We start from the raw sequence: 17986 nt of genomic DNA, 5'->3' as shown, positions 1-17986 counted from the left end.
CAATGCTGGTGAGTGGCAGCTGAATGAGCAGATTTCTCACATCTGCAGGCTTTTTATGTTATCACCTATCTGTTCTCTTATTTGTCTCACCCCTAGGGCTCAGAGTTTCAGAGAGATGTCTCAGGGTGATATAACCCATCAGGGTCTCTGGGGTTAAACAGACTGAGCTGTGTGGGTGATTGACAGTGACTAGTCCTGCAATAGGGCACGCATGGGTGTCAGAGATGCCAGGTGCTGATCCCCAGTGCAGGGTGAGAACTGTGGTAAAGGACCCCACAGTGATGTGTGAGCTGCAGGGGAGGGCAGCCCTTGGTAATAGAGTGACACAGTCAGCTGTGGATTCAGGTAGGGGCTTTGGGGATTGAGATTCCTAGGACTTTTTAATGTAAGATGGCGGTGGTGGTGTAATGGAGGCAGTCTCCCACCTAGCCCACACTGGGGAGTCTGGCCGGGCGCCCCCAAGCCTGTACTCACTGATGTGGAGTGGTCTGTTGGTCTCTCCATCTGGAGAGCGGTAGGTGCAGGCCCACTGTCACCGTCCCCGTCACTGGCTCTAGTTCAGTGGTAGGCCTCGTGGGGGGAAGGTCCTGCATCGCTTCGGGGCTCAGGGAGAGGCTAGCGCTGCTGAAGAGAGGTCACCTTCTTTACCCCCAGGCACTGCGATCATCCAGCTCCGCTCCGTAATTCTAAAGAGGCTCGGGGCATCCAGGTGAAAAATGTAGGTCCCGGTCTCGGCCCTGTGACCAGGCCGCAACCTGCAGGAGCGCTGAAAAGTGCTCCCTGGCTCCGCGGCAGGGGTCTACAGTGGTTGGGTCACGGGTGGGCAAGGAGGGCGTCGGGATGGGGGGTAGGGGTGAGATGCTGGTAGGGGAAAAGGATATTTTTGTTGGTTTGAATCTGGAGCTGCTGCGATGTGCATCTAGTCAGCAAGCTCGCCAGGCCACACCCTCTACCTGCTTACTTTTCTGACCACCTGGACCCTATAACCATTGGACGTCTTTGGCCTAAAATAACCTGGGACTACCGAATTTAATTGCTGTGAGGTTGAATTTGGCTACAGCCATCCACAAAGCCACTTCCTCAAAACAGCTGCAATAACAAGACATTGGCCCTTATTCTGATCGGTGCGTACTTTTCCGAATTCTTTCGGATGGCGTTTTTTAGCCGTCTGCGCATGCGTGGAGAACGCGACGCGCATGTGCCACGCATGGTCTCCGTACTTGTTCTCATTAATACCGTACAGAAATGTGCACCGCAATCACTCGGCCAATATGGGTGTGTTATGGGCGTCATGCGGAATGACACAGGGGCGTAGTTTCAAAGTGGGCTAAACTGGGCGGAAACATGGGCGGACACGGGGGAGTACACATATTTTGGTAGGCGTGCATTCGGACCGCACGCCGAATGCACGCGAACAAAAAGGGAAGAAACGTGCGGTGTCCAAAAGGCTACTCTTGCTTTGCGGACACCACTCGGTCATGCGCTAGGCAATCGGAATGCCTAATCAGGACGGACGCACCTCAACCAATGTCACCTGAACCCAATACAATCACATACTTTACCCATTACTTGTTAATTACACGCTTCTCACTGCTACAATTGGAAGCATTGCAGCTTAAAGGGAACATTACATGCTGCACTTGTCACACACTTTTACACTGCAAATAATCAACACAACTTAATATTATTAATACTAATACACATGGCACTTCTGCATGTATCAATTAATACAGACATTTGTGGGGCCAAAATAACATTTATTAAAGAAACTTTTGTAAAAATTTAAAAAACATCACAAAACAAATGGGACCATAACAGGCCAAAAAAGAAATAATATAGAATAAATAGCCACAGCAAAATCATTAGGAACACATCAGGTGGCTTCACAACAAAAGTACAGCACCAACACTTCAAGTACAGCACACAGTAATGGTAGCCGAAACAGGGCAACAGGGGAACCAAACATGACATTTGAACCGCGGGCAAAAGTGGTGACCCTGGGCACGGATTTGGACACAGGATGCTGACACACACAGCTCAATGGAAGATTTGGGAAGACATAATATGGTTTCACTGGAAATCAACTTCAGTAAATTACATCAAAAAGGATCTGCAAAAATACTAAACTTCAGAAAAGCGAACTTTGAATTATTCAGGGAAGCCCTTACAGGAATTGGGTGGGAAACGGTTATGGAGGGAAAAAATGCAGAGGAAATGTGGGATACTCTAAAAAAGGTGCTTGATTCACTAACTATTGAATACATTCCTAAAGTAATTAAAGGTAAATTCAACAAAAAAAAGCCACCATGGTTGGACAAAGAAGTAAGGTCAGCTATCAACAATAAAACCAGAGCCTTTAAATTCTATAAAAATAACTTGAATGAGGAGGCGTTCGCAAAATACAAAGAATCAAACAAAACTTGTAAAGGGGTAATCAAAGCAGCTAAAATATTATATGAAGAGTGCATAGCCACTGAAAGCAAAACCAACCCAAAGAAGTTTTTTAAATACATAAATAGTAAACGTTTAATTAAGGAAAACATAGGCCCACTAACTGATACTAGTGGAAAAAGTGTTACTGAGGACAAGGGAAAAGCAAAACTGTTAAATGAGTTCTTCTCATCAGTATTTACTAAGGGAGAGCAGACTGTGGAACGAACATTTACCACAAACGGGACAAATAAGCCAGATCTCATTGTGGATTTCACGCCGAAGGAAATAATACTGAGGCTAAGCAAACTCAAAACAAATAAGTCACCAGGGCCAGATGGGATTCATCCGAGGGTATTAATGGAATTAAGGGATGAACTAGCTACCCCCCTACATTATATTTTTAGCAAGTCACTATCGTCAGGTATAGTACCAAAAGATTGGAGAATAGCAGAGGTAGTGCCAATATTCAAAAAAAAAAAAAAAGGAAGATCCCGCTAATTACAGACCCGTTAGTTTAACATCAATTGTGGGTAAACTATTTGAAGGATTTTTAAGGGATGGTATCCAGGAATATTTAGATAATCACCGTCTACTCAGTACTAACCAACATGAGTTCGTGAAAAATCGTTCATGCCAAACTAATCTACTAGGGTTCTATGAAGAGGTTAGCAAAAACCTCGATAATGGAAATGCTGTAGATGTGATTTTCCTAGATTTCGCTAAAGCATTTGATACTGTCCCACACAAGAGATTGATTAATAAAATGGAGAACCTAGGATTGGGTGAAAATATCTGCAGATGGGTAGGGAATTGGCTATGTAATAGAGAACAAAGAGTGGTTGTGAATGGTGCCGTATCAGATATGATACCGGTACTAAGTGGAGTGCCCCAGGGCTCGGTTTTGGGGCCCATTTTGTTTAACATTTTTATTAACGATATTGGGATAGGGTTACTCAGCAATGTATCCATCTTTGCGGACGATACAAAACTTAGCAAAGTCATCAAATCACCAGAAGATGTCACCATGCTTCAAAATGATCTTGCAATTCTAGATGAGTGGGCTAAAAAAATGGAAGATGAGGTTCAATGTAGATAAATGTAAGGTTATGCACCTTGGGAGACACAACCAGTGTGCAAGTTACAACCTTAGCGGAGAGGAACTGGGTAATTCCATACTTGAAAAGGATCTAGGAGTCCAAATAGACAGCAATCTAGGATGTAGTGCCCATTGTAATGTAGCTACAAAAAAGGCCAACAAAATTCTGGCATGTATTAAGAGGGGAATGGAAACTAGGGACTCAAGGGTAATTATGCCACTATATAAAGCATTGGTGAGACCTCACCTAGAGTATGGAGTACAGTTCTGGGCCCCACACTATAAAAAGGACATCATAGAATTAGAAAAAGTCCAAAGGCGAGCAACAAAGCTTATTAGGGGAATGGAGAATTTAAGCTACGGGGAGAGATTAAGCAATTTGGGACTATTTACATTAGAAAAGAGACGTTTAAGGGGGGACATGCTCAACATGTACAAGTATATCAAGGGCCAATATAAGGAACTGTCACACACCCTATTTTCTACTAGAAAGGAATCTAGGACGCGAGGGCATGAGTATAGATTAGAAGAAAAAAGATTTCATTCAGCTAGTAGAAAGAATTTCTTTACGGTCAGAACAGTCAAACTCTGGAACTCTCTTCCCAGAGAGGTGGTAATGGCTGGCTCATTAAATGCGTTCAAGGCAAAGTTGGACAAACATTTACTGGAGAAAAACATCCATGGGTACAAATAAGAAATATAATTTGTCTGTAAAATACCAGAACCTACCAAATCAGCAATGGATATCTATACCAGGTTGAACTAGATGGACTCAAGTCTTTTTTCAGCCTTACCTACTATGTAACTACTGTATATAACGGTGGAGATTAATGGGGACACAAGTTCATTTGCGAGCACGTTTGCCCCTGGCAGGCTCCTTGCCACGTGCAGCAGCTCTTCGGCCTCGTCCACGGCCAGAGTCAGATGGTGGCTCATGTGGAGCACATGCTGGTGAGGGGGTGGATGATCTTCCCCCTCTGGCAGCAGGGAGTGATGATGTTGGTAATGCACCCGAAGCGGGTGACATTAGGGCCCTATTGCTGGTAACTAGCTCCACCATAAGTTCATTATGGCGGAGGAGAAGGTCATTTTGCCGCAGGGCTTGATCAGCCAGCACCTGCAGGCTAGCAGCAATAGCTTGCTGGCTGGCACTCATAGCCTGCAGGCTCGCAGCAATACTCTGCTGGCTGGTGGTCAAACCCTGCAGCACCTCCTCGGCCCTACGCACCCGCTCGAATGCCGACTCTCCCTGCTGCACAATACTATCCAGCACACGGCCCCACATGGACAATTCAGCCGCGGACAATCCCGGCTGCTGCTGCACGGGCCTGCTACTGGGGCCAGGTGGCACAGACTCCACAACCTCCTCAAGAGAATCTTGACCAAGCGGTGGGGATGCTGTTGAACGAGAAATTACCAATTACCACACATTCCATACCAACTTTTAAACATCTACTTATGGCCTGGCAAATAATTACCTTCAAGCGTAGAAGCCATCACTTCCGCTGGGGACTCGCTGTCTATAGTGCTCACCCCCCGGACCTCCTCCACTGCAATACAGCACTGGGCCATCTCTTCCAGGGGGGTGAGCTCCAGCTTGGATGGCATGGGGCCAGCCCCAGAGGTGTGGCTGTGTTCCCACCGCTGGGTCAATTTCTTCTTGAGGTTGCCTTTGAAGTCGTGCCACCTGCAATCAAAGTGTACATATTAATACATGTAACTCCTCATGTTTGCTGTAGCACCCATTGCAATCTGAAACATAATACAACATGTGCCTACTGACACCAAACTTACATTATATTCATTTTTAAAACCAACCCTTAGAAGATACAAAAACAGTCACCCTCCAATAACTATCAATTCAATGTCATGGCCAACATGTCTGTGCCTCCAAGCAACGTGAACACCCATTGCCCAACTCCATCTAATATTGAATGTAAACATTACTGGACTTGTACTACTCAAATGTAACACACATGTACTTGCCTCTTCTTAACATGCTCCGTCTGACGAACTTGTGGAGCCACTGCATTAATCTCCGCCGTTATCTCCTCCCAGATCTTCCATCTCCTTGTGTGTGTCAACTTCACCGCTGGGCACTCAATTAAATCACGTGCCCGGGTCACTAGGATGTCAAGCTCCCGCGGTTCATATGCCATGTTTCTTGTGGTTGGTTCCTCTGTTGCCCCACTGCGGCCACGGGCACGGGCACTGCCACTGCCACGGCCACGGGCACGTCCACCGGTTGCTGTACTTGAAGTGCTGGGCTGGCTACTCTGTTGGGAAGCCACCTGCTGTGTTCCCAATGATTCTGCTGATGCTGAGGATGGCCCAGCTGCTGATTGGCCTGATGTTGATGGGCCATCTGGGTGCTCTGGGTTGAGGGGGACATAGGTGGTGTTGGCCTCCATGCGGGATAACAGATTCTGCACCACCTGGTCTTCCTCTGACTCTGAGCCTGGCATGTTTGCAACAAGTGTTTGCCTTTCTAGGACAACTTTAAATACTATTTCTGTAATTGGCGTTAATCAGCTGCAACCTGCGTTCCGTACGGCCGCGTCCCGTACGCCAGCGTCAACCGTGCGGCGCATACGGCCCGCCCCTTGGTGTAGAAAAATATTTCAAAAAAACCTGGCAAACTCAGTAAATGTGATTTATTAGCTACATGCAGATTCCAACACCAATGACCAAATAAAACTGAGGTCAGACATGACATGTATATTTGAATGTACTTCTGTACTGTGCACTTGTTTGCTATGTAGTACAACTGTCACTACCCATTCCATATGTCAATCCAGTCCACCACTTAGCCACAAGTAATCAGTGCTAGCATCCAAATCACATGTGAAAGCACTCCAAATTCAGGCTGGATTCTAGCTACTTTTCATTCCACCTCTGTAGTATGGGCCAGTAGAAGGTAAGTGTACACATGGCAGCATGGTCTAATTTTGGGAAAAGGTCTGCCACTATTTGCTATGTTTCTGCTGCATAGCTTTCATGATAAATTAGCTGTTTAGTACCTTGTGGAGTTAGGTGTAAGTGTCTAGTGATGCACACTATTTCACCTGTTGCTTATACCCATGTTTGGTGAATGTTATAGATTAGATAGAATGTGTTTCCATCTTATTTTACACTGTTTAGGATGGGTGTGCGATGCAATGGGTTAGCCGTCTGTTCGGGCGCATACACGCTGTTAGTGTAAAAATGAACAATAAAGTTAATACCAAATATCACTCTGACCAACCAATGACAGCACATGATTGTTTGATTTGTGCCATTGCTAAAATGGCTGCCTACCAGCGAGCACAGCCCTTCTCCACTGCGGAGCTGCTGTCGCTGGTGGCAGTCATGGAGCGCAGACTGGGGCAGGCAGGCCCCTTCATTACAAATAGGGACAAGCGCCGGGCATATGTTGCGGCCCGGCGCCGCATATTCGCCCGCACTCATGTGCGGAGGACCATCGCCCAACTGGAGAGGCGATGGTCCGACCTGCGGAGGCGGGAGCCGGAGCGTCTGCAGGCTCTGAGGCGGCGTCTGCAGCGCTGTAAGTATTTTCGCAAAATACAAATAAATTACAGTGGCCAGGATTCGGTCTGCTTCAAAAGTGTTAAAATGGAGAGTAACAAACAGGCAGCCAATCAGCTCCTACCTGGCATTTTACAACTACAGTCTGTGACATGACAGGAAGGATCTGATTGGCTGCGTGTTTATCACTCTACATTGTATCACTTTTGAAGGCTAGTGCATCTAGGCCAGTGAGTGTTTGCATTTTCACATTATTTAATATTAATATTACATGAGGTCAATTGGGTGTTGATGACATAGAAAAGCCATATACTATATGTGTGATATATAACACATATATCATGTGGTTATGATATGTACTTGTTAGAGTAATTTCAATGTCAAATGACACTCACCCATTTTGTTTGTTTAACCCACAGTGCGGGAGAGAGCCAGACAGGCACGTCAGGAGGCCCAGGAGGTGGGCAGTGAGGAGGCCAGACAGGAGGTGGCCATTGAGGAGGCCAGACAGGAGGTGGCCATTGAGGAGGCCACACAGGAGGTGGCCATTGAGGAGGCCACACAGGCCCAGGAGGTCGTGACAGAGGAGGATACGGAGGAGGCCCAGGAGGTCGAATTGGAGGAGGAGGAGGTGCCCCTACCCCTCCACGATGTGCCACCAACTCCCAATGTGGAGGATGAGGACCTGGTGGAGCTGCCTGGCAGGGGTAAGTAGACATAATGCTTCATTACTGAGTTAGGTACAGTTTGTTATGTCGCACAGCTGATTCAATTTTCCTATAATATAGTAAAGAGTAGTCCCAAAAAATAGGAAACAACAGACACACTTTGGTCTTATAGGGCCATGCTGCAAACGTGCAATCTGGATGCTCATGTAGGTGATGAGTGTTTATTTATGGAGGCTCTTTGTATAGAAGCAACAATAAAACATCAATGGATTATGGGCAGGCCTGATTTATACTGGAGTCCCAAGTGGGCAGTTTGCATGGGCACCCCTCTAGCCAGTGTGCCGGTGTTGTTGTCATGTATTTTTTAAAGGTATTATGTATGATGGATTGACCTTAGAAATTGTTTGGTGTATGGAAGCGGATTAGTGCTGCACTTTCACCTATCTGGCAAATGTGACAAGGAATCATGAAGTAATGGGAAGAGGGAGTAGCCTAGCATTTTCCTGTGGTATCTATTCTATCTATTCTATCTATTCTATCTATCTATCTATCATGCAGTTTAGCTATTAAGCAGTAACATGCAGGTATATATGTATGGGTAAATGTGGCATGTTGTAGTGGGTGTATGTTTTGAGTTGAGTGAGGAGTCTTTGGCCAGGACAACTGTGAGTGATCCTCAAGTGTGGTTGTGTTTTTGATATATAGATTGTGAAATGTATATGTCACACAAGTGTGTGTGTGTGGTGGCAGCATCATGATCATATATTTGATGACATTACATGGCTAAGTGGCTAAGGCTAAGGCTTTTTTTGTATGTATGATTTCTCATGGTGTAGGTACTTAGGATTGAGTGTACAAGGTGTACGTGAGTAGCATAATTAATGTTGTACCCCCTTTCTCATGCACACAGATTACCAGGAGCCACCCCAGGGAGTAAGAGGGGCTCTCATGAGCTTAAGGGAGGACCTGAGGCGGATGACCGCTCATGTGGAGGACCTCTGTGTCCTGCTGCTGGACTGATGTTGGTCCATTTTAGTTTATTGTTCTAATAAAAGTTTGCCGTTGTTTAAGAAGTTGTCTGTGTGTTATTTTAGTATTTAACATTAAAAGTACAAAAAGCATTTAAAACACAAACATGTGGATGTTTAGATATGTACACAGCAAAAGGGTAGATGACATTTTTATCGACATAGGGAATGTTAGGGTTAATGAATAGTGCTTGTAAGTGTTTAAGGATCAATTAGCTAAATAACAGATGACCAGGAGCAACAATCTGTTCTCAAAGTGGTTTGATAATTGCATAAGTGTGTCATGTGATCTATTTGGGAACTCAGATAACAGTAGTCTTGTTTTTTGCGTAAGTACACCGCATCTGTGCGTAGTGGCCGGTTCGCGTCCGTTCTGACGCGGAAAGGCCGTGCATACGCGGTCAGACCGTGCAGAATCTGAGTGTTTCCCCCGCACACGCATGGTTTGTAGGTCGTCCGTAAACACGCCCTGTTCCTAAAGAGTGAGTCCGTCCGAATGCGGAGGACACGTGGGCGTTTCTACGGACGACGGCCGCACGCCGCCGAACAGCGTGGCGTGCGGACCGCACCGTAAGAATTCGGGAAATTGTGAGGTTGCAGGTGGGCTACATTCATCTAACAGCCACTCCCTCCGTTATTTCCAGGACAATACAGCCATATAGATGCCCCTCAAGACTACATTCACTGTGGACAGTGCAGGTTATTGGTTCAATTTTTAACTTTACAGGAACAGGAAACCACTGCTGTTATTCATTATCACTATTCTTGGTGTTATTGTTATTATGTATTATTAAAATTCACCCTTTCTATCATTTAAGCGCTGCTTCATTTCTCATTTTTTTTGTATTTTCAGGGGATTAACCATCCCCCATATAGCTGCTGCATTTAAGGAAGCCACTGGTGATTTTAGCACTCTAGGTTTCTTCAACCCAATGTTAAAGTTTTCTTTTTTTCTCTTTGACTCTATTATTTTCGGTGACTTTAACTACCCAGAAATAAATTGGAAAGATAGTTCAAGTAGTACTGCTAAGGGAAATATTTTATTAGATGCCCTGAATTACCACTATTTATATAAATTTATGGAAAGTCCATCCAGAAATAACAATATCCTGGATCTCTTGATAAGCAACAATGGAGACAATCTTATTAATGTAACCATAAAGGAGACATTGGGGTACAGTGATCACAATATGACAAAATTTGATTTAAATTTTAACAAAGATAATTATATCAACTAGGTCCTAACATTTCAGGAAAGCAAACTTTGATAAGTTTGAGGAGTCCTTAAAGGATATAAACCAGAAGGAATTATTTAGAGATATGGATACTACTAAACGTTGGCAAATTTAAAAAAAATACTGCTGGTGGGCATTGATACATTTATTCCTAGGGTAAATAAAAGAACAAATATCAAAAACAAACCAATGTGGCTTAACAGCAAAGTCAAATTTGAAATAGCTAAAAAAAAGGAGGGCATTCAAAGCATTTAAAAAAGATGGGACACCCAAATCATTTGCCACATATAAAGAATGTAATAAGAAATTTAAAAATACAATCAAGATGGCTACATTAGAGACTGAATGTAAAAAAGCACCAGATATCAAATCTAATCCCAAAATAGTCTACAGTTATATAAACATGAAACTGTTAAGGAAGTAAAATATTGTCCCACTAAAAAATAAGCAGGGTTCCCTGGTAATAGAAAGAGAAGAGAAAGTGGAATTATTCAATGATTTTTTTGCTTCGGTATTCAAATGGGAAGAATCTTCAGAGATCTCCCACAGATTAAATGCTTGGCTCTTGATTGCTTCCAAACTGTATGTTTTAGTGAGGAAATAGTCAAAACTAGATTACAGAACCTAAATAGTAACAAATCTCCTTGCCTGGATGAAATACACCCTAAATACATACTAAAATAATTCAGTTCTGTCATAGCACTACCATTATATCTGATATTTAAGGAATCAATAAACTCGGGGACAGTACCAAGGGACTAGCGCATAGCTAACGTAGTACCAATATGGAAGAAATGTAGCAAAACGAACCCTTAAAATTATAGGCCAATCCCATACATCCATTGTGGGGAAAATATTAAAAATAATAATAAGAGATAGTATCCAAAATTTCTTAGAACAGAAGAAAGTGATAAGTAAGGCTCAGCATGGGTTCATCAAAATAGATCATGTCAGACTAATTTATTTAGTTTCTATGAGGAAGTCAGTAGGGGGCTGGACTTATGGACATCTGTTGATGTAATACTTCTTGATTTAGCTAAAGCTTTTGACACAGTGCCTCATGAATAGCTATTAAATAAAACTAGGTAATTTAGGGTTAGGAGATAAGATTTGTAACTGGATTAAAAACTGGTTGCACAATCTGGGACAGAGAGTGGTGGTAAATGGCATACAGTCCAGCTGGTAAAACATCCAAAGTGGAGTCCTGCAAGGTTCAATATTGGGATCCACCTTGTTTAATATATTTATTAATGATATAGGAAGTGACAATGTGAGTAAAATTGCCATATTTGTGAATGACACTAAATTGAGTAAGGAAATTAACTCAGGAGAGGATGAGGATACACTCCAAAGTGACTTAATTAAACTGGAAAGGTGGGCGGAAAGGTGGAAAATGCAGTTAACATTGATACATGTAAAGTAATTCATTATGTGAACAAAAATGAACAAGCTACTTATAGGCTAAATGGAGTTATTATAGGGAATTCTGCTGTAGAGAAGGACTTGGGCTTCACCATAGATGAAAAATTGGGCAATAGTGCACACTGCTCAGGTGCAGCAGCAAAAGGAAACCAGACACTGGTATGCAATAAAATGGGAATGGATTGAAAGGATGCCAATGTGATAGTGCCTCTTTACATGGCATTGATGAGACCTCACTTGGAATACTGTGTTCAGGTCTGGGCACAGCACCTTAAAAAGGACATAAATAAATTGGAACAGGTATAGAGGGCGACTAAGCTAGTAAAAGGTCTCAAATCACTAGAATACTAAGATAAGATAACCAGGCTGAATATGTTTTCACTGAAAAAATGCAGGTTGAGAGGTGATATGATTAGTATGCTCAAATACAGGATTGGGAATCATATGGAACTGGGAGATGATTTGTTCACTAACAGTCCTATACTTAGGACACACGGGCATGTACTGAGGCTCGAAGAAAATAAATTCTATACTGAATTAAGAAGAGGATTCTTCACCATTAGAGCAGTCTAATTCAGGAATGTATTGCCAGTGGGGGTGGTTACAGCAGCTACTGTTAATGAATTAGAATTGGCCACTAAGGCAATACTATAGATATGACTTACCCACGTCAGTAGTTACAAGTCAAATAGGTTGAACTCGATGGACTAACATATTTTTTCAGCCTTAGTTACTTTGTTACTATGTACTATGTCCCTATATTGTTTTCCACAGGGAGTTAAGTACTCTGCCATTGCTGGCAGGGGTAGATTGGGATGAAAAACCAGCCTGGATATTTCTGGGAGCAGCCCTAATGGAGGCATGATCTGTTTAGGGGTGGGGTTTGTCAAAAGGGGCGGAATCACTCCTCATGTGGCCTGAGTTGGATACAGTCCCAGCTGTCCTTAAATCTTTTACTGCAGTTGCATATGTGACTTTATGATAATGCCGCTACTTAGCCCTTCTTAGGTATGCCCCCTGTCACACACATTGCCCCCACTGGAAAAAAAAGAAAACAAAACAATTCACAGGTAAACAAACATATTGGCCTCAATAGGAACATATAAAACACACTGGCATTCAAAGGAAAATACAAACAAAAACATTGGCCCCTAGAGGTAAAATAAAACACATTGGCCCCAGCAGGAAATAAAAAACTTAAGGTCCTCAATCAAAATAAAAAACACATAAGTCCCTACATATTGGCCCCACACTCTCTCCCCTGCACTATATCACACTACCTCCCACTGCAGTGTTCACTCTATCACACCCTACCTCCAACTGCGCTATATCCCTTCCACTGCACTTCGGGCCTTATTCTGGTTCACTCTCAGAGGCAAATTCCTTCTCAAATGGACAAAACCATGTGCACTGCAGGGGGGGGGGTGTAGATGTAACATGTGCAGAGGAAATTAGATTTTTGTGAATTATTTTGTTTCTGTGCAGAGAAAATACTGACTGCTTTATTTCTACACTGCAATATACAGATGGAGCGGCCTCTCATTCAACCTACCTATGGCGATTGTATCGCCAGTCTGCCATGGCGGGCCACGGCACGCGGCGTCGCAATACATTTTAAAAGCTTGGCGATTCACAGTGGTGTCTCCGGATGAGTGCAATACCAGTGATCATCCACCAGATGTCACTTTTTGAAATCCTCATTGCACATGTGTGAAATGTATGCTGCAGCGTGTGCATGAAGTGACTACAGTATTAAAAAGCTCTGTAGTGCAGGAACTACTTTGCTACTACTGTACTGTCCAGTAAGCTACAGTACTGTAGATAGACAGCTATTATCAGGCGTGTAGGCTAGTGGATAAGCGTGCCGCTCTACATGTTGTACAAAAAGGGAACTTATTTTTTTCCAACAAATTTACAGTAGGTCAGTTACTGTATATTTAGCACACAAAAACTCCTGCCTCCCTATTAACCTTTCCGTGCGTCTGCATGGGCACGAACTCTAATGCGTCTCAATGTTTTGGTCAAAAGGCACTAGGATGCATCTGAGTGGAAAGTCTAGCCACTCTTGTCAAGTGTTCTAAAGTAGTGGATAAGGGTGCCACTCTGCAAGTTTTACAGTAGTAATGAGCTGCATTAGGTGGACAATTGGAGGGGACCCTAACTACGGATGCTTGCCGCTTTCCTTCCCGATGTCACATAAACTACTACTTAGTCTCCTCTGTAAGCCAAGAGTCTCCTCTTTCATATGATACCAGTCTCTAGAATACAGAGCACCAGAGATATCAGGGTGCAAAGTAGACACATTTTCCCCAATTGACTAGAAAGGACCCGTTAATTCAGAAATTAGTCGCTACAGCGTCGTATTAGTGTTGAAGGTATTGTATTCAGCCCTGACCAACCCCCGCCTCCCTTTACAGAGATTGCAATGAAAGAGACCGATTCAGTCAAACTTGCTGGGGGGGAGGCTTTTTACAAACACTGTGCATTACACAGCATGCTCTATCGTTCTTGTGCATGGACTAACAACAAAAGGCTTATATGAAAACAGTTTATTTATGTTTGTCTAGTGCTATTAAATATAAGGTTTGTAAATGTTTCAATTAAAAAAAATAATTATAATAACAATAAAAAACATTGTTCCTAGCCCGTCCATAGAGTTTTTCCTATTTGGGCAGTAAGTACACTAGCACTTGCTACTCAATAGCACTTTGTGTATTTAGTAGCACAAACAACTTTTTTTTGTACTCCTGCTATAACAGTTACAGCTATAAGTGATAGCAATATAAGTTTAATGGAGACAGATAAAAGCTCCTCCCTAAGTCCTTGGATGCAAAAACACTGTCTTTAGACTCTCTATACAGGATCTCCAATTTGCGGTACTCAGTAGTAATGAGTTGCATTAGGTGGACAATTGGAGGGGGCCCTAACTACGGATGCTTGCCGCTTCCCTTCCTGATGTCATATAGCCTACTATTTAAGCGTCTCCTCTTTCATATGATACCAGTCTCGAGTCTCTAGGATACAGAGAACCGGAGATATCAGGATGCAAAATAGACACATTTTTCCTAATTGACTAGAATGGACCCGTTAATTCAGACACAGTCGCTACAGACAGTCCCTTCGTAAATTAGCAATGCTGGAGACATTGTAAAGTAATGTACTGTATTCAGGTCAAGTCGACCCCCTTCACCCCTGGCGGAAGGGGAGGGGGCGGTTGACTTCAGCTGCATACACATTATGCACAGTACCAACAGTTCAAAATATTCAGCATCGGCTACGTGAACGTAAATATTTGTTTAGGATCATTACACTACACAGCCCATTTGCTCGCAGCGATGTTCACGAGCATCTCATTCTGCACGAGCGTCCCATTATGCACGAGCGTCTCATACTGTAAGCGTGCTCCGTGCGGCGAATGGCGGGATTCCATTGGCACATTACAGTATATCACTCCGATGCTAGCTTGATGGAGCATTAGCCACCCAGTGGTGATGCATTGTATTGCATGGCATGCGCCCATGCCCCTTGGCGGACGGCAGCGCAAGAAGAAAATCGGAATGCCAGAACTTCCGCCAAGGCGAGCTGGCGGCAATATTGAGTGTCGCTTTATCTGTAGATCTCACTTTGAAGAAAACCACAACCCAAATCTAATTCTATCTATACATGTTATATCTGCCCCACCTGCAGTGCACATGGTTTTGTCCATTTGAGAAGGAATTGGCCCTCCAGAATAAGGCCCTCTATTATACTCCCTTGCCCTGTGCTAAATTACAATCCCTCACCCTGCATCTGGTACTCTATCCCACTAATATAAGAACAACTTGTTCTTCTCCTGAGAGTTACCTGGAGCCATTGGCGGATTCAGGGGGGTGGGCACCCGGGCACGTGCCCCCCGTGTCTCTAGCCCCTGGGAACCGGAGATATCGCCTGGCAAATCTGTAACGTTTTTCCCCATAGGATATTATTGGACCCGTTAATTCCGACCCCCACCCAGTTCTGACAGCTTCCAGTCCCCCCTGGTATCACAGAAGCTTGGGGTTGATCTAATTCAATTCCAAATAGCTGGACCTTCAATATGATACCAGGCTGGTCCATATCGGTCAATCGGTTTTAGAGATATTGCAGGTAAACCGATTTTTTTATTTTTGAAATGTAATTTCATGGCTGTTCATGTGCTTTGAGGGCAGATTATTCTGGAACCAAACATTCCAGTTTCACTGGACCAAAATCATTCAAAGCACACTCAAAAGTTCTTCAATATGGTACTTGTCTCATGTAAATGGGTCAGTTGGTTCCGAAGATATAGCCGGTTAAATGAGATAACTGGTTAAAGGGGGGGGGGGTTTCTCTTCCCCTCACATCAGAAAATGCAGGGACTAACCTGGGAATGCATTTTCTGGTGTGAAAGAGGTATTATATCAAATAGCCAGGACCTGCAGTGCTCTGAATGCATCAAGGCTCTGCCACTGTCAGTGGCTATCACTTCTGCCTGGCAGCGGCTGTACCCCATTTACCGTAAACATGTATTCCCCCTTGGCAATGAGCATGTAATCCCAGATGGCAACGAGCATGGAACCTCTGGCAATGAGCATGGAACCCTTGGCAATGAGCATGTAGATAAGCAGCACTTATGTAGCATAATTTTTAATAGGCATTATGGTGTTTGGCATAATACATAATGGACATACTGTAATGGCGTGTAACTTAACATGTAATGGACATTATGGTGTAAATGTTTAATGCGCAATCTTGGCTTAATCTGTGTGGCATTATGTGAATTCTGGCTCAATCCGTGTGGCATTATGTGAATTTTGGCTCAATCCGTGTGGCATTATGTGAATTTTGGCTCAATCTGTATGGCATTTTAGAATTTTGGCTCAATCCGTGTGGCATTATGCGAATTTTGACACAATCCATGTGGCATTATGTGAATTTTGGCTCAATCCATTTGGCATTATGTGAATTTTGGCTCATTCCATTTGGCATTATGTGAATTTTGGCTCAATCCATGTGTTATTGTGTGAATTGTGGCTCACTCCGTGTAGCATTATGTGAATTTTGGCTCAATCCATATGGCATTTTATGAATTTTGGCTCAATCCGTGTGGCATTATGTGAATTTTGGCTCAATCCATGTGGCATTATGTGAATTTTGGCACAATCCAATTGGAATTATGTGAATTTTGGCTCATTTTTTATTTGGCATTATGTGAATTCTGGCTCAATCCGTGTGTTATTGTGTGAATTTTGGCTCAATCCATGTGGCATTATGTGAATTTTGGCTCATTCCATTTTGGCATCATGTGTAAGGGGCAAGTATAATGGTATTTTGTTGCATAATGTGTAGAAGTTGTATATGGTGTGGTACACTGCACTCAAGGACACACCCTGTTGAGTGGCCACACTCCCTTTTCCGGCGCGCACCTTTGGTGCGTGCACAACTATATGCTTCACTTTTGTCGCCATGGTGGTCCTGCGTACTTTAAATGCCAGGTCCTATTTTTTGATTTTAAAAGGTTTTTTATTATTTTCTCAAAAATTGAATACAAATAAAGTTGAATACAAATAAAACATTCGTATACATGTATATGTAGATATAACACAAGGTGGTACAAATCTGTAATAAAACAATCAGGGATCGGGTCTAATGTGCTTTGAGATGTACATAACAGATTATAATATCTTTAAACTACTGAGTTCCGTTAAAATATTTCGAGCAAGGGGGCGTGGCCTAACAACGGAGGAGACCGCACGCTCTTTGAAGGAGCTCCTGCGCTGATCCCTTCAAAGTTCACCCTCTGAACCCATAAAACAGCCGCCCGACCTCCACATATACCCCCCCTCCCTGCGGGGACCCCCCGGTGCCGTGTGGTGTGCGCTGCGGAGTCGGGGACGCCTCCATCGGCGTCCTGCGGATTGCGGCCTACCATTATACGGAAGCCGCGGCCTCAATTTGAGGGGACACCCGGCGGAGGAGCTCCGGGCCGAGATCGCGGACGCGTGGAACCCGCGGAAGCTACCGGACCCTGAGAAATTGAAGGTGAGGTGAGCTGCATCCCCCCTTGGCTCACACCACCCCATCCCTGATCTCACCTGCCACGCAGAGCCCCAAGACAGGAGTAATTGTGCAGGAGGAAGCCCTGTTCCCTGCACAGAAGCGGCGGCCATCTTGATTTTATCCCCCAGAGCCCAATAGTAGTCTGCTGTCCCGTGCGCAGCTGCCACAACACACATCCCACCTAATATAACTGAGACATCCAATATATGAAAGTACTGCATGGCACACACCATGCATGACGAGGGAAATGTCCATTGAGGTTGGTGCTAGAACACCAGTGTTGCAGGCAACTCTGCTGTCCACGGGGACCCTACATATACCTCCCCCTCTCCCACCTAAGAAACTGTGCCAGAGGTTATTCCTGATCTGATTACACAGTCTTGATTGAAGAGGATACTATCTGGAGAGTGAAATATTTTTGTTCCAGTATTACCCTCCATTACATTGTGCTCCATCTCATCTTTGCTGAGCCTGTAGTGCCACCCTGTGGTGAATGCCTTTACCACACACAGGTAACATACA

General features: G+C 43.9%; 1 protein-coding gene across 1 annotated transcript; it reads left to right on the top strand.

Annotated features, from left to right (window-relative positions):
• The first annotated feature begins 224 nt into the window (after positions 1-224).
• On the top strand, positions 225-8748 carry LOC146062410 (uncharacterized). Its single transcript, XM_083174551.1, has 3 exons — positions 225-345; positions 7474-7761; positions 8633-8748. The coding sequence occupies exons 1-3, from the start codon at positions 225-227 to the stop codon at positions 8740-8742; spliced, it is 519 nt and encodes a 172-aa protein (XP_083030677.1). The 3' UTR covers positions 8743-8748.
• Positions 8749-17986: the final 9238 nt, after the last annotated feature.

This window comes from Crinia signifera, chromosome 3 (genome assembly GCF_055691185.1).
Source record: "Crinia signifera chromosome 3, ASM5569118v1, whole genome shotgun sequence".
Lineage (NCBI taxonomy): Eukaryota > Metazoa > Chordata > Amphibia > Anura > Myobatrachidae > Crinia > Crinia signifera.
The sequence above is the reverse complement of the archived record's forward strand: the minus strand, read 5'-3'. Positions and strand labels throughout refer to the sequence as shown.